This window comes from Ostrea edulis, chromosome 7, assembly GCF_947568905.1.
Source record: "Ostrea edulis chromosome 7, xbOstEdul1.1, whole genome shotgun sequence".
Lineage (NCBI taxonomy): Eukaryota > Metazoa > Mollusca > Bivalvia > Ostreida > Ostreidae > Ostrea > Ostrea edulis.
In genome coordinates, this window is record NC_079170.1 from 30,840,545 (window position 1) to 30,860,522 (window position 19,978).

Sequence of the window (19,978 nt, forward strand, 5' to 3'; positions counted from 1 at the left end):
GAAATTAATGGAGATATTCTTAGTCTAAAATTGACATAAAGAACAGAATAATCATTGGTATGAATCGCATCAGACAGCATTCCATTCAACGAAAGGTTTTAACGACCATTGAATTTATGGAATATCCTGAAAACAGCACTTTTGTGAGCATCCTGACCCCATTTAAACATTGAATATATCTAGAACATCTTACATGTATCATGTATCAAATCACTTGAGAACCCAAACCTTATGTCAGTGTGAGAAGGGAACGTTGTTATATGAATATAAGATGATAGTGAATGAAAAGCGAATAGAAGGAACAGTGATCAATCTCATGACTTCTATGAGCAATACAAAACAGAGAGTTGAGCAAACACGAACCCTGGATACACCAGAGTTGGGATCAGGTGCCTAGGAGGAGTAAGCATCCCCTCTCGACGGCTCACACCCGCTGTGAGCCCTATATCTTAATCAGGTAAACGGATATATCCGTAGTCAAAATCAGTGTGTCAAGAACGGCCTAACAATCGGCATGAAACAGGTCAGACAGCATTTCATCCAATGATAGGTTGTATTGGCAAACTAGATCGTTATAACGATGGTTTCAAACGAGAGTGTTAGAACCCATGCGCCATCAACTTGTGTGTCAGTAGCCTTGTGTATTGAATCAGTTGAGATATATAAACACCGTATGCAGGTGATAACGGAATATTGCTACATAAATATGGAAAGTTGACAATGGAGAAGTTGAAATCATCCCGTTTGTCATAAAGTTGAGTTATAAGTATGCCGGTAACGACTATTTTTTTTTTTTTTTTTTTTTTTTGTAAATATCCAAATATTAAGAAGATGTGTAATTTCCCATATTTTGATGTAGCTGGGTTGATTTATTGATTTATGAGTGTAAGTGGATATTATTTATAGATAGAACGTCGTCGTTGTATTTAATTGCCAAGTTGGTCAATTGAAGATAGATCGTCTTCTATTGTAGAAGATATTTTTTTTAAATACTGCCTCCTAGCAATGCAAAAATAATTCACTTAATAAAGGGTGATACATTGGATTTCCGACAAACTATTTTAGATATAATATCCCAAGACAACTAAGATATTGTCAATGGTGAACTTTTAGTACAATTGTTTGTGCGTAGAATCAGAATTATGGTACACAAAGTAATGGTTTTGGATGACTGATCAAAAGATATAAGTATTTCCGTGTTCCATTTCTATTGACGAAGTGACTGACTATGGTATCGAAACGCCTAGTTATATCATTTTTCGGGAGGAATAGTTGTCTGAAATGTTGAAAACTCACACTTCTTGCCTAGATCTAAGTCCAGATGCTATGAGGAGTAAAGTTAGCGGTTTCGTAGAACATTTACTAACTGGATGCTGCAATTTAACATAACTTCTTGACTATTTTTTGTATGGTTTTACGCCTTTTCGCATTACGTCAGCCATTTCTAGGCGTAAACTAACTGAAATATGGTTGAGTGTAATTGTTGGAATTTTGTTGACGGCCCCCGTTGAGCCATCTCTTTTTTTTTGAAATCAGAGAAACGATAGTTTACGTTCTAAGTGGGTTGTGATCCGATGGATATAAAAGTTAAAAATGCGTTCACGGGTAACAATACATATCATTTTATGTGTGGAAAAAATTATATTATAAAAATATTGAAATGTTCCTGTCATTATCACTTGTATGATAATATGATCGTCAATATTTGTAAAAGTAGACGGAACCCCGCGCAAGCGCCGAGAATCACAACTAAACTATATTACATAGAGTAGGAAGGACTTCTTCAATGCGTGTTTGAATTGTTGCGCACATGAATTTAATGAACGATATATTTATTTCAAATGAATGTAAGAACACGTTTTCGATAATTGGGTGCATTAATAATGTTATATGTACTAGTATAATATACTGTAAAATTTGATTATTAGGAAGTCATTTTGAGCTCCAAATTAAATGTTCCTTATATAACATAAATTATCTCTCTCGGTATTGAAAATTATATAATAATTTTACGAATGTGATTGTAATCAGCGATGCAGAATAGTTTACCAAAGACAAAATGAACGGTCGTTCATAATTTCAGAATTTGAAACTCAGTATTGCAAATGTGTTTCTAATGGTAGTGTTTGTCCAATGTGACAATTTAAGGGCAAAATTATGAATACATGTCGTTTCTTCTCGTCAAACGCAAAAATTGATAACAAAATGCACTATATGAATGACAAACAGAAAAAAACTGCTATATTATAAACAGTGGCCTGATTACTTGGCCATGATCAGGGAGTGTAAAACCTGATTTCAGTAAAATGCTTTGACTTTAAAGTTATAAGGCGCAAACTTCCCAAAACAGTACCGGATCATATAATATTTGATATATTTGATAATTTATTATTTTACTTACTATCAAGATCGGTATCATCACAAAACATGCTTAACAAAAATAAAAACTTTTTGTGTTCATCCACGTGTTTGTACATATCAGCAATCGTTGATAAATTATTACAAAAAGTCACAGTATTCAGTTGTTCACAGGGGTTTCGGGCAGCAGTTGATCTGTCGGAACGGTGTGCAAACTGTTGCTCAAGGCGGGAGGCCGCGGGTAACAGTTTGCACACCGGTCCGACAGATCAACTGCTGCTCGAAACCCCTGTCAACAACTGGTGTGTTATACCCATATAGGAAAAATTAAAGCAATGTAGTATATAGTATAGTTTTAGTATACACCTTCATAGTTAAGGTGTTTTTACTATATGTACATGGTTTGCTGATTTTGAATTGGACAGTGCGATTGCCTACATTTAACATCGATTGATTGATTGTATAAATTTAACGTCCCTCTCGGGAATCTTTCACTCAAATGGAGACGTCACCATTGCCGGTGAAGGGCTGCAAAATTGAGGCCTATGCTCGTAGCTTATGGCCATTGAGCAGGGAGGGATCTTCATCGTATCACGCCTGCTGTGACACGGGACCTCAGTTTTTGCGGTCTCGTCTGAAGAACCGCCCTATTTCGTCGCCTCTTACAACAACGAAGGGGTACTGAGGACTTACTTTGAAATCACGAAACTACGTCAACACGAACCAGAAAAATGTTGCTTACCTACGAATATTAGCCTCCACGAATTAAAATGATTCAACAGTATTCTAACTCGGATACATTGGTTTAAAAGAAAACATACCCAAAATCCTAATTAATAATAATATGTTTCGTGTTTCTGCTCTGCTTTTCATCTGCTAACTTCTGTATTTCATCATCAGTCAAATCAGCAAACCTCAAACCAACAGACCAATAATCACGTGATTTTCGTATAACAGCTTTAACAAGAATGAACTAAAAACAAGTAAACTTAACATCATACTTTTGATTCTAGACAAAGATGAGCAAATAATTTTTATATTCTTGCTGTCCCTACGTTGAAAAATTAATTTGCTTTTGTCTTCCATTGCTAGTTATTCAAACGACAGGAAAGATAACTCGAGTTTGTGCCATATGACGTCAACGGTCGACAGTCTTTTTTAACAGTTGATTTAAGTCCTCAGTCCAACGGTCGCCGAAGTAGTTGAAATGTTGAACGTTTTGCGTAATAAATTATATAGGAACTGTTTTTATAACAATGACTTCTATATCACGCAAACAATAATAAAATCGAAAATATCATATTCGATATGTCCTTGTGAGCTCGAAATAAAAGGCACCTCAGAGTCGTCCATTTCTTCTTCATACTTAGATATTTTATTGAAAGTAGATATTAACGGTAAACTAGCAAAACAACCTCATGACAAACGGGACGATTTCAGCCTCTCCATTGTCAACTTCCAATATTTATGTAGCAATAGTCCATTATCACCTTCATATGGTGTTTATATCTCTCAACTGATTCGATACGCAAGAGCTTGTTCTGCGTATAGTCAGTTTTTAAATCGAGGCAAGCTATTGACACACAAGTTGATGGTACCGAGGTTTCAACAGTCTCGATTGAAGTCAGCATTTTGCAAATTATATGGTCGTTATAACGATCTAGTTCGTCAATACAACCTATTATTGGGTCAAATGCTGTCTGACGTGCTTCATACCGATTGTCAGGCCGTTCTTGGCACATTGATTTTGACTGCGGATAACTCCGTTTACCTGATCGGGGTGTAGGGCTCACGGCAGTGTGACCGTTCGACAGAGGATGCTTACTCCTCCTAGACCCTGATCCCACGGCTGGTGTGTCCAGAGGTCCGTGTTTGCCCAACTATCTATTTTGTATTGATTTTATGAGTTATAAAATAAAATCATATCTGTAATATGTGTCTACCTAGGTACTAATAAAAATAAAAATGGTATAAGGGTATTTGGTCTCATCCTACAGTTCAAAAACATGCCTTCTGGGCAATACAACAATAATAAAATGTTATTACACTTAGCATCTTGCAAAACAACAGATAGAGACCAATGACAATATCCCCTGTGTCATCGTGTGACCCAAGAGACCTACTACTGTACTGTATATGATATCATCTAATCCAAAAATTCCTCTGACTTTTACCCCCGCATGTATGTCGCAATATAAAAGCGGGGTTAAGAGTTAGAGGAATCTAGGATTAGATTTTGAACAGAAATAGGACAGAAAGTGACGGACAAAATGTAACGAACAAAATGACCATGGACAAATAATTAAAATTGAAAATTTCATGAAAGTAGGACAAAATGGTCTGAGGACAAAAAGTCTCAGTTAATAAGAAAATAAGAAAACGTTGACTTTTATATAAAGAATTTATTAAAATTTCAAACTTTAAATCTTAATAATAATGATAATAATTTAATGACTATTATTATTTTTTCTTTTATCATATTTATTGTCAAATACGAATTAGATTTATAGAAAAGGAAAAGAACGAATTGTCAGTAAAGGTCATATAATAATTGCTATATTATAGGATTAAACATTCTTTTTGAAGAATTTATCGCTGTGTAAACTCCGGACATTTTACTCACAAACTGAATAAAAGTGCGAAGCACTTTTATGTTAAGTTTGTGAGTAAAATGTCCGGAGTTTACACAGCAATAAATTCTTCAAAAAGAATGTTTGATTCTTATAATTCCAATTCATTCACTTTATAAACAATTGCAAAAATTTGAATAGTTTCTCCGCACTATGTTATTTGTTTTCAGACGTGTATGAATGCATCGCGTTTTCGGATTTATTGATGTGTAAACTCTTGTTCAGCTTTATTTTTGTCTAATCAAAACAATTGTAACAAATAACATTGGAATCATAAACAAGTTAATGATTTGTGTGTGTTTCTTTTTAAATATTTAATAATGAACTGAAAGTGCTGAATTTGACATAAAGTAAATTTTTGATTTTTTCCTGTGACTTTTTTATCCTATATGATCGAAATTCGTCATTGTGCCTTTTGTCCTGTGATTTTTGTCCTTCTACCTAGATATCATCTGCATGAATACGTATGGATTACTAAGATATCGACAATGCGACCCTGGTGCTAGTGAAACAAGTTAAAAGGTGTGCTGAAGTCAAGTTATTTAGAGCCTAAACATTTTTAAAGGTTTGGTGCAGGCACATATAACGTTGTTATTTCAAAGTGGGGGTGGAGGGGGTGACTTCACAATTGTTTAAACATTCTTCAAAATCCTAAATCAGTTGAGGTAGGCACCTTACACAACCTAATGAATCCCCCTAACCTTTGATTTCTTAAAGTTAGGGAGGATGGATCCATTCAGTACATCGGTTCAATTTATACCTTTGGGCTTACATTGTACATTCTTAAACATTCAGTATTACTGTTTAAAAAAGGTGTGGGGCACCCAATATATCTTTTTAAATGTGGGAATAATTTTCAATAAACATACCTTCCCCTATCAGACTAGCAGACGCAGTCATAGCCCTCAACTCAACTCAAAACGGGTTAGATGTTTAAGTCTGGCTTTAAACAGGTGAACACACGATCGCTGACTTCTTTTCCAATAAAAACACTGTACATTTTGATGTTCCTTGCATTATTTCTACTCCAATTTCAAAGTAGTTGTGAAATTTATGCCTGCTCTGCACAGTATAAGATGACTAACCGGCAGAGCTATACCTGTGCAGTTCGTATTATATATGACGTGGTAAAATATTGAATTCAAACTTTGAAACACTAAATCGTATTTAAGTCGCAGTTTGTACCAAAATCATAGACATTTGATAACATCCATGCTATTTCCCTCCAGTGTAAAAATGTTTTTGCAACCTTCATTTACCAAACGAGTTCGCCTTCAACAAGTTTTATTACAATTTCAAAGGTGCAGTTCTTGTTTATTTCTGCAAATTCCTAAAATTCCCATCATGACATTGTGAAAATTATAATGTTTAACCAAGTAAACCAATCAAAACTATATTATATGCGTTCTATCAGACACACCGTTGAATGTTTTATAGGAATGAAAAGTGTTCAGTGAACTTTGGTAAACCTTTTACGGGATTCCACAAATATCTACAATCGTGCAAACAAAGACTACTGTTTTTATAGATAGTTCTAAATATATGCTCTCAATAGAAAATATCGATATGCCCATTCACTGGGTTTCGTTTGGATATTGGGAATCCATAAAAGTGATAATTTTCAATCAAAATTATCAAATGGCAGTGGGTTAAAATGAATTGGGGATTTCCTGTATATGTGATGACCAACAGGTAATACTTTCGCTATATATGACCCCCGAGGGTCTCTACAGCCCAGTAGCTAAGTACTTCGTTACTAGCTTGAAAATACGGATGTATATTTAATTGCTGTTATAAAATTTAGGAATTCATTTCAAAATTAAGGATTATCTCCCTCATGCATAGCTCTTATCCTTGGACAAATTTGGCTCCACTTGTTTGGCACGCTGTTTTTGGCTATATTTAGATCCAAAACTTCATAGTTATTTCGGATTTCAAAGATTTCGGTTGAGCATCACTGAAGAGACATTATTTGTGGAAATGCGCATCTGGTGCATCAAAATTGGTACCGTATAAGTTTTACATGCTAGTGACAATACTCTTTTGATTATGTATAGAAGATCCCTATTTCCTGGTGTGTCATGAGTAATATTCTTTTTCATTTTTGCACGGTTTTTTTTTCATAGACATGCTCTTAAAGCATATTCTGCCTTTTTTTCTCAGTCAAGGGTATTTGCAGAGGACGATATGGACGTCACATAAATGAAGAAATTAGAATAGTGTTAATTGGTAAAACTGGGAGCGGAAAAAGTGCAACAGGAAACTCCATTTTAGGGGAACAAATGTTTGAATCATCTATCTCAGGGTCATCCGTCACAAGTAAATGTTCCAGACAACACGCACTTCGATTCACTAAACGAATTCAAATTGTTGATACGCCTGGCATTTTTGACACTAGGCAATCAAATGAAAAAATTCAGGAGGAAATTGCAAATTGCATAGATATCACATCGCCCGGTCCTCACGCTTTTATTTTGGTACTAAGCATTTCAAGATACACGGAGGAAGAGGACAAATCCATTTTGCATTTTGTCAAACATTTTGGTGATGACATCTTCAAGTATTTCATTGTCCTTTTCACTCGAAAAGATTATCTTGACGAGGAAGGACAAACCATACAACAATATATTGAAACCGTTCCTTCTAAACTAAAATTGATTATTCAAAGGTGCGCTGGCAGAGTCATCGCATTCAACAATAGACTTAACGGGGACGAAAATTACGCACAAGTTGTGGAATTACTATCGATGATATTGAAAAATGTAGAGAACAATGAGGGCATGTGTTATACAAATAAAATGTACCGTGAAGCTGGAAAACTTACTACGGAAAGGAAAGAGGAGGAATTGAAAAGGGCCACAGAAGAAAAAGAAAAAGAATTGAAAACACTCGAAAATATATTAGATGAAAAGCATAAAGCCGAGTTTGCGGAGCTAGAGAAAAGGCGTCAGATGACACGTAGACAACTTGAATCGTTGCAGATAAAGGATCAGCAAAATGAGAAAGAATCAAAATTGCTGCAGCAGCAGTACAAAACATTACAAAGGAAATTGGAATACAAGAAAATGGATCAAAAGAAAAAAATATGAAACTATACGCTCTGTACCACCATCTAGTTGGGATAAAAAATCATATAGTTAGATTTTTAGTGTTGTTTTAAATGGACACTAACGTCATAGTAAAGAAACACAGTGTTTAAATGTAATTCGTCATTTTTTCGTTTGCTAAAAATATTCTGACAAACAACACAATGAGATATTGTTCCTAGATACATCAAAGAAGAGAGAAGTTTTACTATACGTGAACACAAAACACTCATATAATAAATGTAGCGCTAAACCATGGCGTATTTTAGGGTGGTCCCTACCACAACATTTATGAATACAATTGTGAATGTAATTGACAATCCATTTCTTGTTAGTTAATAAACAAGATATTTTAAAATATCTTTTGAGGGCACTCATTAACGCATTCATATGTTTGTGTTTTCTTACCCAATTGTACATGTTATGCTTTAATGATACATGTATATCATTTACCTAGTGTTCTAGTTTACTTTCAGTGCATGTCATGTAACTGTCACTGTCTAACAAGCCTTTTCCATTAACGGTTTAGTTCATGATATTCCAATTTGACATTTTGTTCTTGTTGGCAATATGGGGACGCCTTTTTTTACTTGTCTATTCCATTTATTAATCTTTGATCGCTATTCAAAAGTTTGAAAATCAGTTTTACTTATCTATCTATGAAATATGTCAACTGTATTGCGTACGAGGAAAATATATTGATTAACAATATAATTAACTTATGACATATTTGACCATGCGTTTCTGTATATTGCATCTTCTTGCCCTGTAGTTTAACTTACACTAAGGGGTTTGAACAAACAATAAATACTGAAACATTTATTCTACCATTCGTATTTATGATATCAGCTTTTGAGTTGTCAAATTCCCATATTTATATAGCAATGTCACTTTACCACCTACATGTACATAATGTGTCTATGTCTCTCAAATGATTCTCTATGCGAAGGCATGTTCTGCGTATGTTCATTTTTTTAATCGAGGCAAACCACTGACAAATTTGTTAAAGTACAAGATTTTCTCGAGTATCGTTTGATGTAAACATTTCGCCAATTCTATGGTGGTTATCATGATCTAAGTAAATATAAGCGGTCACTGGGTCGAATGTTATTTGGAGTGTACTATGCAAATAGTTAGGCCGTTCAGGTCGTTCTTTAAATATACCAGAGGTGGGATAAGGTGGCTAGGAGGAGTATATATATATATATATATATATATATGCAAGATGAAGATAACGAACAGTGATCAATCTCATAACTCCTACAAGCAATACAAAACAGACAGTCGGGCAAACACGGACCCCTGGATACACCAGAGGTGGCATCAGGTGCCTAGGAGGAGTAAGCATCCCCTGTTGACCGGTCACACCCGCCGTGAGCCCCATATCCTGATCAGGTAAATGGAGTTATCCTCAGTCAAAATCAGTGTGCCAAGAACGGCTTAACAATCGGTATGAAACACGTCAGACAGCATATGACCCAATGCGAGGTTGTATTAACGAACTAGATCGTTATAACGACCATAGAATTTGCGAAATGCTGACTTCAATCGAGACTGTTGAAATCCCTGTACCATCAACTTTTTTGTCAGTAGCTTACCTCGATTTAAAAACTGACTATACCCAGAAAAAGCTCTTGCATATCGAATCAGTTGAGATATATAAACACCATATGCAGGTGATAATGGAATATTGCTACATAAATGTGGGAAGTTGACGATGGAGAAGCTGAAATCATCCCGTTTGTCATACAGTTGAGTTGTTAGTTTGCCGTTAATGTCTACTTTCAATAAAATATCTAAGTATGAAGCAGAAGTGGACGACTCTGTGGTGTCCTTTATTTCCAGCTCACAGGGATATATCAAATCGACATATGAATGAAAGCTATCATTGTTAATAAACAAAACGTCATCGATATATCTAAAAGTCGAATTGAAGGTCACAGCGAGAGATTTTTTCTTCTCACGTAGAAGTTTTTGAATAAATTCTGCTTCATATGAATATATATATATATATATATATATATATATATATATATATATATATATTATATATATATATATATATATATATATATATATGCCGTTATTGGCACACTGATTTGACTACAGATAGCTCCGTTTACCTGTTCAAGATATAGGGCTTACGGCGGGTGTGACCGGTCGACATGGGATGTTTCCTCCTCCTAGACACCCTGTACCACATCTGGTATATCCAGAGGTCCGTGTTTACCCAACTATCTATTTTGTATTGCTTATAGAAGTTATGAGATAAATCACTGTTCGTTATCTTCACCTATCGTGCATAAATGGAATATGAACTGCCTTAACATACCCGCGCATCTTTTAAAGTGCGGTTTTAAAAGGTAGCGTGTATTTAATCAACATGTTGTAAACATTTCAAATCCTGGTTTTAAATGATTGAATAAGGTGTATTCGTTTTTGTGACTAAATCCTCAATCATAAGATAAATATATGACATGTAATAAGTATTCACTTCTAGAAAATAGGATCAATTATCTATAATTTTCGCCTTTATGTACGGATGTGTCTTAGATCTTAGTCTGATATATTTCGGCTTCCACATGTGGGATTTGTCTAGCCCTGTTTTGCTCATACAAAGTATTTATTTCAGTATATTAAATGATTTGTAATCATTCGATGTGTTGTTTTTGCATCTTATTTTCTGTTAATTCGATTTTTTTTTTTTTCTTTTTTTTTTTTTTTTTTGTATATTATCATTTTTATCGATAATCATTTTCTTCTTCTTTGAATGTTTATATTTTGTAACTAATACTTTGTCTTTCCAAAATACTTTGTATATTAACTGTTCCAGTATAGTTGAATAATATATATGCTAGTATTGACAATGGTACAACAATTTTATTAGTGGAATGTTTTATTGATACATGCAAAAACTTTACGCATTACAAGAAAGTCACGACATTATTCGAAACGTTATAATGACATTTGTGACATTATAACTTAATATATGATTTACAAAAACTTCATATCCATAAAGCATTATTCACGGAGTTTTAAGATCAATCAGGGGAATAAGCTGATACGTCCGGACTCTAATATTTGTTTAGATGATCAGAAAATTATCCGCAAAGTTGGATGAAAAATGTATTCACCACACCTTTGTTGCACGTTTTAGTCAATTGTTTTTGTTTAAACCTCGTATTTTAATTACAAATCAAAGGACAAGGGACGTTATTGGCTATATACCGCCGAGATTTTTTTTCTTCATTTTTTCAACTTTCATACTATGCTTAATTATTCTTTTTATTTACACAACTAGGATGTTCTTCTAATCCCACTTACATGAAAATGACGTAATATTTTATTATGACGTCATGAATATACACTAAAGATGAGCTGTTTAGCGGAATCTGTTGATTTGAAATAAATTATGAATAAACTTTAGCAAAAACTAATACTTTTGCATGCAACAACAAGATTTATATTTTGTTTAATTATCCATTAATATTCTTCTTTCATTATCAATATGGTGTCGGTTGTTGGCTGCAAACAATAGGAATTTTAAAAAAGAATGAATGCGAAATCGGCTGTTTTCGATACACAAAGTCAATATTGCTATGGGAACAACTTGACCAGCCTAATTACACTTCAACTTTTATCAATCTTATAAAATATATAATATATGTGTTGTGATGATTGTTACTAAAAGTGTATATTAGTATTGACGTACGCCCCCTCCATGATTAGGAATACTGGAGTATAACCGTAAGGTGATGTAGACACTACTCTCTCTCTCTCTCTCTCTCTCTCTCTCTCTCTCTCTCTCTCTCTCTCATGTCAATGTGTTCTGGATAGGCCTGGCCCGCACATTGAAAAACGAAAATACATGCATGATATTTATTAAATTCATTTTTATGAAAGGTCTGCTGTAGTTACATATACTGTCTCTTGGAAATAGACGCGTAGCATCATTTATCGGGGGGGGGGGGGGGGGGGGGGGGAGGAGGGGGGGGTCGAAGGATAAGTTGGTAGTTAATTAGCAAATGAAAAAAACCTTTCTGCCTGATCTTCGAATTCTTAAATTGTCGGGGGTGGAGGGTTTTCCTTCGCTACATGGGTTCAATTACTAATTTTAAGCCTATTTTTTTCTCATTCAATACTACTATCAAGAATATGGGGGGGTCACTCAATATATCCTTATTCGCATATGAAAATAAGTGCCTGGGAAAAGCAGTTACATATACCACATTGTCTATGCATGTACTCTAACAACTTCCCAGAGTCCGTTCTAGATTTGGACTGAATGTCGGTGCATGCAATGACATGCCCACTGACTGATGTATTTTCATTTATCAAAGATGAACACTATATGGGGAGAGATAGTTGGAACTACTTTGTTGATCATTTAGGGGAATGTAAAGATATAAACACGGACACATTTTTGTGAGGCTTTTAAATACATTGGACGCATTTTTGTGAGGTTTTTAAATGCATTTGCTATATGAAATATACCATCTGAAGTTACATGCATATTACTTGACGTGTTTTACTGTACCCAAGAAAATAATATCCCATTCATGCAACATAAATTTGTATCGTTTAGTATATGTACATTTACCACACTTTATTCAATTTTCATGTATTTTGTAAATACTCACAGCATATTTTATTCGTATGTACTGTAACATGTATATTGCATACACATGTAAGCAGACCTGTTATATAGTCCTTGGTGTACATGGCATAACAAGTACATGTAATTTATCCGACTCAATCGACAATTTTTGACAAATACACGCATTTATTTTCCTCACTAATTAACACAAGAGTCTTCCGCAAAATGTCTATGACCACGATAAAGTTACATGTAAATGAATTATGTATTTTCCATAGCATGCCAGTTTTCAATTGTCTTTGATCTCAATGAGTATTTTTATATAAAAAGTTAAAATTGTAACTTTTAGAAAAATATTCTAGAAGAATCAGGGGACTAAATCCTATAAGGTCGATGACGTCGTTCCGAAAAAGCGACCGTCGGAAGATAGCGTCAGAGTTAACAATGCAATATTTTAACATTATTTTCTCAATATCAGCAACAAGTAAATGGTACATGTTATATATGAATGAAACGAGAAAATTTTCAGCTTTCTACCTGCAAAATATGATCGGTTTTTGAAGCGCGGCCAATTTTGGCCAATAACGTCCCTTGTTCTTTATTTATCAAAAATGTTCATGTAATATTCATTCATACATTGTATAGGTATCCCCCTTGGATAATTGATGGAATCATTCTTAGATATCCATTGTTATTGTAGTTGTTGATTTATATTTCAGTGGGAAATAAACAATACATGTCACTCGTTTTTGTGTTTGTATTTGTATTTAATATGTTCGTACAGAACAAGCGCAAGATGAAGAAAGTGAAGATAGCAGACAATGATCAATAACAAAGATCCCATGGACAATACAAAATGAGATCAGTGCAAACGTGGACCTCCTAGAATCCAAAGTGGAAGACCAGGAATCCCCTGTTGACCGGTCACACCTGCTGTGAGCACATTTTTGTCAGCATTTTGTCACGATTCAAATATTGAACATACTCAGTACATATTCTGATTTATCAACTCAGTTAAGAAACAATATATCATGTACTTGTGACAATGGAATGCCCCTATATAAATGTAGGGAGATGATGATAGTGAAGCTAAAATTATCCTGTTTTTCTTGAAATAGAGTTGTTAGTTTGTTGTTAACGACTATTTTCTGTAAATATCCAAATACTAAGCAGAATGAAAGATTATGTGATATTTCAAATTTCGAATTCACTGGGGTATATCTAATCGAATGAATTTACACGCATAATTTCTGTAACATTTACTTTTCTACCGTCGGTCTATTGAGTATGTAAATTGAAAAACGACCAATGTATCACTAGAAATACAATATAATGTCAACAGCGATATTTCACAGTATTAACTTCCAACACGCAGAGAGAATATCACCGATCATAACATACAGTACAGATCAAAACACGGTGTCCCGTGGACTGAAAGTCTACGCTCTTGCGTGGGCCTACATAAAATTCGGTGTCTTTGAAATTACACTTTCTGCATATTCTATAACAGTTGTGTAGACCTTTCAAATTTAAAGATGAATATACATTTACCCACGTGTCAACAATTGGGAAATGGTAGTAGCATCGTCAAGTGCTGATTTTAAACGAGACATCTGAAACCCCTGTAACGTCAACTTATTTCTCAATAGCTTGCCTCAATCTAAAAACTGCTCATGCGTAGAACATCCTATTGCGTATCAACTCAGTTGAGATACATCCTCATCAAAGGCATTTGATAATTGAATATTGCAACATGAATATGGGATTTTGATGATGGAAAAAACTAAATTATCCCGTTTGTCATAAAGTTAAGTTGTAAGTTTGTAGTTAACATCTATGTTCAATAGAATATACTATTATGAAACAAATGTAGAAGGATTTGCAGTGTCTTTTATTTCAAGTTGACTGGAATATATGGAATCAATATAGTAATGAAAATGGGTACTGTTAATACATGAAACGACGTCCATATATGAAGACCACAGTCAAGATAACGAATCGTATGAATCTCATAAATCATTCAAAGAATACAAGATTAAGAGTAGAGTACGTACGTATCCCGGGACATACCAGAGATGGAATCAGTGAGTAATAACACAAAATCAATAAAGAGAATACAAAAATTAGAGCAGGGTGGATACCAGTGAGGGGTGATGGATAAGAATCACCTGTTGACCGGTCACACCTGCTGTAAGCCCTCTATAGGGATCAAATAAACGTCACAATCCGTAATCTAAAGATTGATATACATGTATAGAACATACTAACAATTTGTATGAAACACATCAGACAGCATCCATTTAATAACAGGTTTTATTTCCTAATAAGATTATAACAACCACAGAATTTAGGAAATGCTGATTTTAAATGAGTCTGTTATAAATTCCCTTTGACAACACACAAGAGTGAACATCCGTAGAGCATGTTCTCACGTATCAAATCAGTTGAGAATTAAAATTTAATGTGCTTGTGACAATGGCATATTACTACATAAATAAAGTTCTCGATAATAAAGCTAAAGTTTTCCTGCTTTCATAAACTATAGTTTTTATTTTGCCGTTAATTTCTGCAAATACCCATATATTAAAGATGCATATGCTCCAATTTTCATACTATTATTTTTTTTAAATATTATTACTACGGTATTCTATGAATTAAAAAAAACAAGACTCTATTAAACATTTATTTAAAACACTACGGTTTTAAAGATATAAATGAAAATATTTTCAATAGACAGTCTGTCTTTTTGAAACTCTTGTCTTTCCGAAAAAAGCCGAGTGCTGACCACGTGACCGTCTTATTAGCATACTGCGCGATAAACAAAGCAAAAATGGCGGAAGACGAAGACAGAGAAAAGAAAACGTGGAAAGAGTAGGGAGAGTGGCCACTCTAACGACATCAGAGAGAAAAAGAAGGAAGAAGGAGTATAACCAGGAACTGGCAGCAAGTAGAATTTACATTGGAGGAACAATCGAGAAGTGGAAAAGTCTTCAACAACAGACGAAAACGAAGACGGACGAAGAAATGGCGACAATGTTGCTGGAACGGTAGAGAAATCAGCAAAATTGGGCCAAATTATCAATTATGTGTTTCAGAGAAAATATGTTACTTTGAAATAGAAAAACAAGTGTAGATAGTTAAACTTACAAAGTTTACAAAAGCTCTCAAAATATTTCGTCATTTGAAGAAATGAAAGGCTCGTCTGAATTTTATTCTGTTTTTCATTTCAAAGTCAATGATGATTTGAATTCATTCAACAAATATGTAGATTTGTTTATAGTATGTCAATGTCTTTTTGGTTGACATACAAAAGAAATCCGTTTACCTGGTCAGGATATAGGGCTCAGGGCGGGTGTGACCGGTCGACAGGGGATGCTTACTCCTAGGCACATGATCCCACTTCTGGTGTGTCCAGGGGTCCGTGTTTGCCCAACTATCTATTTTGTATTGCTTATAGGAGTTATGAGATTGATCACTGCTCGTTATCTTCACCTTTCATACAAGTAACGTATTACTTTTTTAAAAATACATTTACTTTTGTCATCTAAATAAAACCTGAATGAACTATATTGGAAAATATAATTCTGCGGAAGACATGTAAATATATTTTGAAACATCCGTGGATCAATTGTAAAACACTGACAAAAACATACAAAAGAAGAAAAGATAGGCAAAACCAATAATGATTCATTTGCTTCATCAATTTCAGACAAATTACTTTGTACTGGTGTTGATGTTCCGGACAGGATATCTGTATGGCATCCAAGTCAAAACACTCTTCGCTGTTTGTTTCTTTTTAAATTGAAACACTAACTTCCTATTTGTCTCGGGACTTCCGGTCTGGTGTAAGGATTGTCGGCTGTCACTGTCTCTAACACTGTCAATATCATGCGATGTCTGCAAATTTAGCATGTGAAAATGTCAATGAGCAGTTTTCAGGTTTAGTTTGAGCATAGCAATGTGTGGTTTGTACAATTTTCGACACATGTTAACATAGTTATCAGAATATTACACTGTTGTTCTGAGTGATAAAAATGGTCGTTTCGTTGTAAAGCGTGTTTACTGACGATGGTGTAGAGTTTGTACCATAAAATTACAAAAATCAGATAAATTTAGAGGGAAACTTCCAAAAACAATGTGATTAAGGAATAAAATGTTGGGAAGATAATGATATGGAGTGATTAAGTTCAAAGCTATATTTGGTAGTCCGTACCATTGATAATTCGGATATGGTAAACAACGCTGACAACGAAAAATAATATGATTACCAGAAGAACACGATTAAACAACAAACGATGTCAATCAAAAGACACAGATCTAGCATTAAAATCAACACTCCAAGAGGTGAAAGGGAGAGCAGTCTAAGGAAAGAGATACGGTATTGTATTTCAAGCTAATATATTTTTCGAGGTCAGACCAATTAAAGCCGTATTCTAGAAATTCTGATATCGCAACATAAAGAGCTATACGAATCCGAACATATGTTAAATTACAATAATGTTTTACCATAGTTTAGAGGTCTGAAGATGATATATTAATGATATACTAGTCTTCACGGTCAATACATTTTTTTCTTATTATCAGCCCCCCACCCCTCCTTATTTTTAAAAAAAGAGAATAAAAGCCACAATGTCGAGACTAGAATATGAAAGAGAGAGAGAGAGAGAGAGAGAGAGAGAGAGAGAGAGAGAGAGAGAGAGAGAGAGAGAGAAATTTATAATTGTAATGATTTCTTATGATGTACTAACATAATTAGGAAGTATTGAAGGTTAAACAATAATCGCAATTTTGGGAATTCTCGTTATGGCTAAATTAAGGAACTCAAGGTCAGAGCCTTGAAACGAGGGAAACGAATTGTATTTATATTAATCATACAAAATAAGATATCTTTTCGGGTGAATTTTGGCGATTAGGCTGTGGAAACTGATTTTCACTAAGGATTTATCCTGGATTCATGCTCGTGAAATCATTCAAATTATTCATTCCACATGAACGGAATTATTTCAAACGATGCATCCATAATTTATCTGTGCTCTTTCTCTCTGCATCGGTCCATATTGGGTTATGATCAATAAAAACCACTTGCATGGCTTGCCAAATGTGACCTTCTTTGTTGAAGTGTTCCCCTACAGGTTCGGTCACGCGTTTGGTTTTGATGGTTGATCGGTGGTAGTTGGTCCTAAGTCTGATGTTTGTAGTTTCCCCAACATATTGTTGTCCACATTGTTTACCATTGATGAGGTATATGCAGTTGTTGGCTTTACAGGAGAGTTGACCCAATATTTTATACGTTTTGTCTGTAGAGAAGCTTTGGAACGTTTCTGAATCATGGTTAAATTTGCAAAGCAAACAGCGCTTGTCAGAGCAAGTTGAAAAGCCTCCATTGGGTAGGGGTTGTCTAATCTGGCCCTTACCACCAAATCCTTGATATTCCTGGGTCGTTTGAAGGACACCATTGGTGGCTCCCCAAATTCTCTTGCCAATCTAGGATGATCCAAGAGTTTAGGGAAGTTATCCTTTAGGATTTTGTTTAGGTCCCTCCATGTAGGGTGGTAAGTGGTGACCAGAGGTACTCTACAGCATTTCGTTTTCTCCCTATACTGCAACAGTGAAGACATGTCAATGGCATTAGTGACAGATAGCGGCCTGTAACCTCGTTTGCATAAATGATACTTTAATTGTTGACCCTCTCGTTCAAAGGATTCCTCACTGGAACAAATCTTCTGGCACGAATTCCTAGGCCTTTCGGTACACCCTTGAAAATGTGATGTGGGTGACAGCTGGATCACATTAGATGTAAATGGGCGTCGGTCGGTTTGGTATGGAGATCAAATTCAATTTCACAATTTCTAAGAGTGGATTTTGTATCAAGAAATATATTGGTGGTATCTGAAATATCCACTGTGAACTTAATACTATGGTGAAATGAATTGACAAAGGACACAAACTTGTCCAGACTTTCCCTTCCTTCGACCCATTTGATTTCTATGTCATTGATGAACCTAATCCAGCTTAAGGGTTTATTGTATCTCCTATGTAATTTGTAAGATATGTTTTGATTGTTCAGCAATCTGGGTGTAAATTTTCATACACTGCGTTGAAGCTGCGGATATATATCGCAACGTCATATAACATTGTTTCTCTGCAGTAAATTGATAATCATATTTCCAAACTTCTTTATTAGAGGGGCCTGTGTTTGTCCCACTTTTAATTTTATATTCTTTGTGATAATTGTGAGATTGATCACTGTTCGTTATCTTCACTGTTTTATTTTACCAATTCCAATAACATATGAATACATATTCTATGTAAATGAAATGATTCAAATGAATCGTTTAGGCCTTTTTACTCTTTAGCACTCATATGTGTACAAAGCGGGACAACTCACATAGACATCGTCTGCAAAAATTTTTTTTTTTTCGTTAACGATTTATAATTGGTTACATGGGAAACAAAGCTATCCAAGTCCAATCAAAGGGGGGGGGGGGGGGTCGCAGACTTACCTCATGGTGTATGGAATGCAAACGGGGTAAATTCTTCTACATACCTTGACTAGACCTGCAAAATTAATAATGCAAAGTGCACTATCTATTGGATAAAACATGTCTACTTTTGAGATATATTTGATAATGAAAATGTATTCAACACACTATTTCTATATATTTTTCTCAGATATTTGTTACGTAAAATCTTCTATAGGAATAGCAGTACCAACGCGATTGTAAAATTAAGGACACATGAAAGACAATGATTAGATTGTGTTAATATGACTGATTGTGTGACTGGTTAACAGAGAATGTGTTTACTCCTCCTAGGCACCTGGTGTTTCCAGAGGTCTACTCTCATCTCAGTATTTTTAGAGGATGTATAACATTGATCAATGTTCGCCACATTCAATCTTTTTTAATGTGACAAGTAGGAGGATTAATATGTTAAGAATGACGTCACAATGACATGACGCCACAAACGTTACTGAACTCCGCACCATCGTTAACAAACCATCGCACTTTGGAGCGACCATCGCACTCTAGAGTCTTACACACACACACACACAAATACATACATACATACATACATATATATATATATATATATATATATATATATATATATATATATATATATATATATATATCTTTTTACATTATTTTGTATGTCACATGCATATTTATCGATTTGATTATTTTGGGTTGACAGTCTGTGTAATTATTGTTCTGAAGATCAGGCTGTCAGTGGTCGACAAATAAACAGGGACTTATCTTTTACATGTCCTTATTGAAAACAGGAATTCACAGTGTTTATATAAT

The 19,978-nt window shown here is 34.6% G+C and overlaps 2 protein-coding genes across 2 annotated transcripts in view; both read left to right on the forward strand.

Annotated features, from left to right (window-relative positions):
* Positions 1–19,978, forward strand: part of LOC125654656 (GTPase IMAP family member 7-like) — a 662,712-nt gene that overhangs the window by 486,411 nt on the left and 156,323 nt on the right. The gene's annotated exons all lie outside the window — the stretch shown is intronic.
* LOC130048008 (GTPase IMAP family member 7-like) lies at positions 5,542–8,617 on the forward strand. Its single transcript, XM_056144006.1, has one exon. The coding sequence runs from the start codon at positions 7,271–7,273 to the stop codon at positions 8,075–8,077; it is 807 nt and encodes a 268-aa protein (XP_055999981.1). The 5' UTR covers positions 5,542–7,270; the 3' UTR covers positions 8,078–8,617.

Bases quoted from the DNA above. Each gene is read 5' to 3' on its own strand.
- LOC130048008 (XM_056144006.1), top strand. From the start codon at position 7,271: ATGTTTGAATCATCTATCTCAGGGTCATCCGTCACAAGTAAATGTTCC.